We start from the raw sequence: 8,329 nt of genomic DNA on the forward strand, positions 1-8,329 counted from the left end.
TTTTCTAATATATAACTATTTTATATAAAAATCAAATTCAATGATCTTAAAAGCGAAGGATAAACCTCAAAATTTACGAATATAATGAGTGGGAATATAATGCTTATCTATCATAAAACCATATGAAATATCAATTTTTGCTTTACGCCTAATTTTTGACGACAATTAGCAAAAAATGTTAAATGTTAACACTCAGTCCATTTGAATATGAAAAATAAAATTGACTTTGATTAAATGTTTTTATTTATCATGCAATTCTTCTTGCGACCAAAGATTTGAATAAAAGTTCAAAAAATAAGATAGCTTAAAAAATAATATACGGTAGTGTTTACTAATAGATGAATAGTATATAAATTCTATTAAAATGGATTTGATCCAAAAAATATATAAAATTTGATCATAAATAAAATCGTTTTAAATTACTTCTTCATTTAAATTATAACAATTATTTTTGATTTTTATTTATCATCCACATTCAAATTTGAATCTTATCACAAAAGAAGGACCACTTTTATGACTACTGCCAAATCTATAAACAGAGAATGGCTATTTGAAGCTAAAAGAAGAATAGAAGAAGGTGAATATTACAAAAGTGTGGGAAAGGAAGTTGAATTGGAAAATGGTAAAATTAAATTGAATGTTGCCGAAAATACAATAAGAAGAGCATTTCAACTTCAAGAAATCGAATTACCAAAAGTTAGTCGCGGCAGAAAACCAAATCCACCAACATTTGAACAAAAACAATTAATTAATTCTTGTGTTTCACAATATAAAGGAGGAATTTCAAAAACTTATTTATTGATTAAAAGGTTTCAAAATATTGTTCAAAATCCCGATTGTGAGAAAGAAAAAGAAGAAATTGCAAAAGAATTTGAAAATATAGAAGATTTGACAAAAGATCAAATTTTTGACAATTTACAAAAAATAAAGCCTCATCAAGTGGAAAAATTTATGATGGAATCAGGTTTATCTTCAAAAAGAGATTACAAACCAGCAGATCCACCTACCAAATATCGTGCCATATCAAAGAATTTGATATGGCACTGCGATATTCATTACCTTCACGGTAATGTTTCTTTTCCATTCTTTGCCATATTGAATGATATGACACGTAAAGTTCTCAAAACTAAATTATTGAAAAACAAGTCTTCCAACTCAACAGCGAATATTTTAAGAAAACTTTTAGAGGAGTTTATCCCTTACTGCATCTGGACCGATAACGGCGGTGAAAACCGCGGTGAATTCGGCCAGGTTATGCAGGAAAACGGAATAGTTTGGAAGCACACCTTGCCGTATATGCCAAGACAGAACGGCAAGGTGGAGCGCCTGTGGCCAAGCTTAGAAAAGTTTTTGCCAGACGAGTTGGATGATATTCAACAAATCAAGGACTCAGTTCAGCAGTTCATTGAAAAATACAACAATACACCACATTTATCTCTCGATATTAATCCAAAAACGAATAGTAATTACACTCCTAACGAATTATTCGAAGTTTCAAAATTTTGGTACGAGCCAGAAATGCAAAAATGGGAGTTATATATCAAAGAGGAATGGGTTTTAGCAAAATTTGAATAATTACATCATTTTAAATGACTTCTAAACAATTTTATTTATGATCAAATTTTATATATCTTTTTGGATCAAATCCATTTTAATAGAATTTATATACTATTCATCTATTAGTAAACACTACCGTATATTATTTTTAAGCTATCTTTTTTTGAAATTTTATTCAAATCTTTGGTCGCAAGAAGAATTGCATGATAAATAAAAACATTTAATCAAAGTCAATTTTATTTTTCATATTCAAATGGACTGAGTGTTAACATTTAACATTTTTTGCTAATTGTCGTCAAAAATTAGGCGTAAAGCAAAAATTGATATTTCATATGGTTTTATGATAGATAAGCATTATATTCCCACTCATTATATTCGTAAATTTTGAGGTTTATCCTTCGCTTTTAAGATCATTGAATTTGATTTTTATATAAAATAGTTATATATTAGAAAATAATATGAGTTTATGTGATATTATTTTTCAGAAGATTTTGTGTTCTTCTTCAAAATTTTATTTTTTATTAAAAAGAATCTTTACGAAATATACATTTACTTTAATTAATATTTAAAAACGTGCTCTATCAAAAGTTCCAAAAATTCAATATTATAGCTTTTCTGAGGTGTCACTTTTGATGAATTTCTGTTTTCAACACTAGACAAAAACAATTATATTAGATGCACATGATTAACATCTCTTGGTCTGATGATGTTTTTCAATTAAAAGATTATTATATACAGTTGAATTTACAAAATTCTTAATTCATAATTGCATGGCACAAGAGAGGTATGATCTGCTTATATGTTAATGATAGATATACCATATTATTTCCATTACTATAAATAACTTAAAGAAATATATCTTCTAAGTGTATTTTTTGTTCAATTTTGTTTGAAAAAAAAATTAAAACGCATTTCTTATCTTGTTTAGCTTTGATAAGTTGGATTAAATAATATTACTAAATACAAATCAATGATAACAATTATATATTGTTGTAAACAGAAATTCATCAAAAGTGACACCTCAGAAAAGCTAAAATATTGAATTTTTGGAACTTTTGATAGAGCCCGTTTTTTAAAATTAATTAAAGTAAATGTATATTTTGTAAAGATTCTTTTTAATAAAAATAAAATTAAATTGAAGAAAACACAAAATCTTCTGAAAAATAATATCACATAAACTCATATTATTTTCTAATATATAACTATTTTATATAAAAATCAAATTCAATGATCTTAAAAGCGAAGGATAAACCTCAAAATTTACGAATATAATGAGTGGGAATATTATTTTTCAGAAGATTTCATTCTATATGCCTATGAAAAGTACTCTCAAAACTAACTTTTTCCTAATTATAATTAAATCTAGAATATTGTATTATGCTTAGTATTATTTCATTTTTCTCATTCAATTTAGAATTTACAAATGTCAAAAATTGAGAGCTGTCACTTTTGATGAATTTCTGTTTATTACAATATCCATGCTAAATGCCTGAAGATCTGGTGAAAATATTGAGATATGCCTCACTTCCATCATTTCGTCTTACCACATAAAAATATGTGATTTTTAAAACAAGTTAGCTGATATGCTTTTAACAAAACCGAATCAAAAGTATTCAAAAAAATCTGAAATTGTAAAATATCTTAATCAAAAATAAAGGGTTGATCTTCATTTTCGGGATTTCAAAAAAATTTGGAATTTCACCTCCCAAACACACAGATTGTCCAGTTCATTGGCATAGAGAATATCCGATTTCCAGTGTTTTACTCTGAATCTTATTAGTTAAATACCGAATTTCGAACATAAATTCATCAAAATCGAATAAAGAGACTACCAAAAACGACACAAATATAATCAAGTCACAATCATTTAACAGGAACTCCTTAAATGAAGATTTTTACAATTTTAATCTCTATATTTTAGAAAAAAATATGCTCAGTCACAAACACAATTACTATGTTATGGAACAAGGCATTGACACTCGAATCTCTGGCCAATTCGAGGAACATCCAAAATTTCAATAATCTTATCCCACAGAATCCATAGCCCAAAAACTTTAATTTGCATAGTACATTTGAAGACGAATAATATTAGTCCAATTTTTTTTAACTTTGAAATTTTCAAAGATACAAAATTTATTACATTTAGAATTAATGCATTAATATATGCATTTGTTCCGTACCGAAAATGAACTTTACAAAAAGTGACATGAAAAGTCTTAATTACATTAAAGCCAAATGTAAACTTCATTGAGAAAAAGCAGTTTTGTCTCGTATTCAACGTAAAATCTTCAAAAGAAGACTAAACAAAAAGTGCTACACTGATAACAAAGATGAATTTCACATGGAACGCGATGATTCAATAACTGCAGAGTTGCGACATACAATTGCGGAAAATGTATGGACAACCACATGTAATGGTGGAGAACCATCGTATCTTTCAGAGGTCGAATTACTTGATTTTTATGGTGAAATCAATCAAAGAGCAAAAGGTCTTGCATGTGAAAAGGTAATCGAAGCTTATCAGATTGCCTACGAATTACTGGAGTATAGATACAGCAGAGCTTTATATCTAGCTGGCCTTGTTCATCCAGACGAATTTCCAACAAGAGGAAAAAGAATTGTTTACTTCGCTAGAAGTATATCTCCCCTCAAGATCATGGTTAAACAGAGTTTGCTCTGATCTCAACATTGAGATCAAAAGCTCAAAAGAAAATGAGGAAAAACGAGCAAAGTACTGTAACACAGCAACAGTTGCTAACTTCTTACATTAATTTCAGTATACGGCAGGAATTGATCCATGGAATAAGTGGAGTATTTATGAAACATCTCTGCTTCATCAAAGCGTTACAAAGTTATCTGCACTGAAAGCAACCCTCCTTTAACCAAAGAAGAGCATGAATTTGTGCTTGTTACTAGTATCTTCCCATATAATTCTGAAGGATACCGGATGAAACCATTTATTATTGTTCCAGGAATATAAAATTGTTCACAGGAACTCCGCTCCGTGAGAGCATTCCTTACAGGACAATCTTATGGATGGATGACAAAGAAGATATGGGATATCTTTAATTTAACTTTTATTATCGAAATCCAGAGATATCGCTCAAGTCTTGATGCTATCACAGCAGCTCAGCATAATATCGTATTCGGTGATAATCATATCAGCCGAGTAAGTTATTTTACTTGCAAACTTTTGAGTCTCTTCAGAATTGAACTCTTGACATTTCCAGCTTACTGCACAGTAGTTCTCCAGTTATTTGATGTAGGATGTGCAGCATCTTTGAGATCAAAGAATAACAGGTTAAAATATGTTCCGCTTTACACATATGAGCAAGATAATTTATCAAATACCCCAAAACCAAGGTTAAAAATTGTAAGAATTTTAATTGATGCTTGTGATTAAGTCAATGCATCAGTATGGTATTCATCCGTGGAACCCAGATAAAGCCTTATCCAACGAATTAACAAACAAAACATCAAACGCAATACCAAATCCCACATATATATTTAATTCTTCTTGCAAAAAATTAACATCTGACGCCGAATTACTTAAAATTGCGCAATTTGAAGCAATCAAATTCAAACATTAAATCAAGCACTGATAGTTATTGTAACAAATATTTCGAATTATTTAGATTATTATCCTCCAAATACAAAAATTCTCAGCAAAGGGATGAAATTGAGTCAATTTAATGGAGCAAAACGAAGTGAGGTGAAATTCACCACTTTGACACCTCGTATTTTTCAGATATATCGATTAATATTGAGTTTTATTGGGATGGAAAACATACTGAAAAACCTGCAATATCAACACCTTTTTATATAATATTGAATAAATAAAAATTTGTTTTTATTTTCCAAAAAGATATATGATACATTTTTATTATACAGGTTAAAAACTGTCTAGCTTTTGCTTTTAGTGCTCGACCAGAGGCATACATTGAAAATACAATCCTCTCCATGGTTTTTGTGTAGGATCTGATCTTCTCAAAACGATGATATTGACTATTATTATATGAATTGAATGTATTTATGAATATTTCGAAATTTTAATATAAATAATTTATTAAAAATAAAAAATTGAACGTAAGTACAAAAAATATAATTTGAAAGCAAATTAAAAATTAACGATACGATAATTTGGAACTTTTACCTTTTGCCAATAAATATAAAAATAAAATTTTGGGAATTGGAACTTAAGAGTAGAGAGACCTTTGTTGATATGTATGAGGCTATGTATTTATGTGTAGATCTGAGTAAGCTTGGTTATCATATAGCGGTTTCTGATGAAATTGAGAACCTCGGAGACCCAAGACCTTTGTTGATATGTATGAGGCTATGTATTTGTGCGTAGTCATTAAACCCATTCTTGCAAATTAAATATTATTTTATTTGTTATATTGAGCTTTCTTCCTGATAATTTGCATATCTTCAAAATCATTAAAGTAAGTAAAATCAGTTGTTTTTTCGGTGATTAATCTTAATTCTTTTCGCATTATATTTCTTTTTTTTGAAAAATCTTACTGTTTGGGGAAATTCTCTTTGCGAAATCTGTTGGCCTGAGGATTATCTGGTTGAATAAAAATATGTTCAATTCCCCTTTCGCATAATAATTAATGAAATTGTGTTTTATTTTCGAGAGTGTGCAAAACGTTCCCACTTCTTGAGAGGTACGTTTTGCAAATTTTTTTCTTTCATACATAGAAGATTTTTGGAAGATGATTGATCTCTACATGATATTATATCATATTTCTACATTGAGTCCTTAACAATATTAAATTGCAGGGTTTTCAAATCAAAAAACTAACTTTCGCTCTTTCAGGTCAAATCAGCAAGGCTCTTCTATATAGGTGTTGGATATATTATCAAACTGAAATGAAACTTTCCAGAGATGTCCATAAAATTATTTTGCAAAACATCCCTCTCAAAAAGTGGGAACGTTTTTGCAATTTTTCTTTATTTTTTGTACCATTATCGGTCCATAGAGCGAAATGGGGACCAGGTATTGTGCTTAATGCACGTTTGAGTACATTTGTTGTATACTCTGCAGTTTTCTGAGAAAAAGATTATGAGTGATCTCGTTTTTTCTTAAAGTCATTTTTTTCTTATCAAAAAAAATTAAAATTACGTAAAACTATGACAAAATTACGTAATTCACAATTTTAATGCTGAAAAATAGGAATATAAGCTTATAATACTACAGGTAGATTGAGCATCGATGCGCGCTAATGCCAACATGATTAATTTGAGTCGGTTTTATATATTATTGGAAATTAATCACAAATTGTCCATGAATATAAGTTATATTCTTCGATATTATGAGTTAATGAAGGCTACAATATTTGTAATCATGATTGGCTAGTTAAAATCTATTAGAATAAAAGAAATTGTAATTTAATAATATTGAATTGACATTTTAAATAATTTGAGGTCTAATCCATTATGAGTATGGTTATTACAGGTCACTTATTATTATTCTTTGATATACAAAGAGTTAAAACGATTTGGTAATGAGATATTGTAGAAAATAAAAATAACTGTAATCTATTGAAACTGATAAAAAAAATTAAATCCATTTATTTTTTATTCATATGTTATTATTGATGAGAATTAGATTCATTTAAAATTGAATACATATTTTTGAGAGAGTCAAAAATTTCAGGATCGATTTCATCTTCGCATTCATCCAAATATATTCTAAGCTCGGAATTTTCAAATGCATTCAAAATATTGGCAAAGTTTTCTTTACAAGAAGAGTTAAATAAAATTTCTTGTAAACAATTAATAATAAATTTTGGGTTAAATTCAACAAAATCCGAAAGAATTTCAAACACCTTTTCAAATTTGTCATTAAATATCGAAAGGGATATTGAATCTTTTATGATAATAGCGATGAGGATATTTATCAAAATTTCCTTATTTTTGAAGAGTGCGGGATAAATTTGTCAAGTGTCACTTTTCAATAACCTTAAATTACGCTGTTCTAATTTTTTAAAAAATAACCTTAAATTATATTTTTATGTCTATGATATATGTTTTATTCTAATTTGGAGTTTTCATGCACTACACAAGAGCTCCAAGGTTCCAAGAGTGAATGCTCAATAGCAATTATAGAGATGTACCTTTTCAAAATGACTTTTACTGATTAAATTTAATCAATAGAAGACATTTTGAAAAGGTACCTCTACAATTAGATATACAAGAGATTCAAAGCTTCATTTCAGATAGATTTGAAACTTTGAAACTCTTGGTAGATTTTGAGTGAATGCTGACAATCATCTTTGAGAAGGTTTTCTTAAAGAAAACCTTCTCAAAGAGGTTTCTCAGGAGCCCTGAGGCTCCCTTTCGTAATGATTGGGAGCCTTGGGGCTCCTGAGACGAAGAATGGCTTCGCCGAATCTTTGATCAGCAGAGGCCAAATGAAAAGGCCTCTACTGATGGATTCTCAGGAGCCCTGAGGCTCCCTTTCGTAATGATTGGGAGCCTTGGGGCTCCTGAGACGAAGAATGGCTTCGCCGAATCTTTGATCAGCAGAGGCCAAATGAAAAGGCCTCTACTGATGGATTCTCAGGAGCCCTGAGGCTCCCTTTCGTAATGATTGGGAGCCTTGGGGCTCCTGAGACGAAGAATGGCTTCGCCGAATCTTTGATCAGCAGAGGCCAAATGAAAAGGCCTCTGCTGATGGATTCTCAGGAGCCCTGAGGCTCCCTTTTCGTAATGATTGGGAGCCTTGGGGCTCCTGCAGCAGGTATCGCTCCGCTCCATTAATTTT

The 8,329-nt window shown here is 29.7% G+C and overlaps 1 protein-coding gene across 1 annotated transcript, besides 8 other annotated features; it reads left to right on the plus strand.

Moving 5' to 3' along the window:
- Window positions 1–513: 513 nt before the first annotated feature.
- Window positions 514–1,572: a mobile genetic element.
- A 599-nt stretch (window positions 1,573–2,171) lies between these two features.
- Window positions 2,172–2,209: a mobile genetic element.
- Window positions 2,172–2,209: a terminal%2Cinverted (terminal inverted repeat of Banshee-A3 transposon ID:TVAGG3_0052450).
- Window positions 2,210–2,545: 336 nt separating this feature from the next.
- Window positions 2,546–2,583: a mobile genetic element.
- Window positions 2,546–2,583: a terminal%2Cinverted (terminal inverted repeat of Banshee-A3 transposon ID:TVAGG3_0052460).
- Window positions 2,584–2,990: 407 nt separating this feature from the next.
- Window positions 2,991–3,027: a mobile genetic element.
- Window positions 2,991–3,027: a terminal%2Cinverted (terminal inverted repeat of Banshee-A3 transposon ID:TVAGG3_0052470).
- An 871-nt stretch (window positions 3,028–3,898) lies between these two features.
- Window positions 3,899–4,237, plus strand: TVAGG3_0052480 (uncharacterized protein; the record flags this gene model as incomplete). Its single annotated transcript, XM_051221082.1, has 1 exon — window positions 3,899–4,237. The coding sequence occupies one exon, from the start codon at window positions 3,899–3,901 to the stop codon at window positions 4,235–4,237; it is 339 nt and encodes a 112-aa protein (XP_051106068.1).
- Window positions 4,238–7,484: 3,247 nt separating this feature from the next.
- Window positions 7,485–8,329: a mobile genetic element.

This window comes from Trichomonas vaginalis, chromosome IV (assembly GCF_026262505.1).
Source record: "Trichomonas vaginalis G3 chromosome IV, whole genome shotgun sequence".
NCBI classification, from domain to species: domain Eukaryota; phylum Parabasalia; order Trichomonadida; family Trichomonadidae; genus Trichomonas; species Trichomonas vaginalis.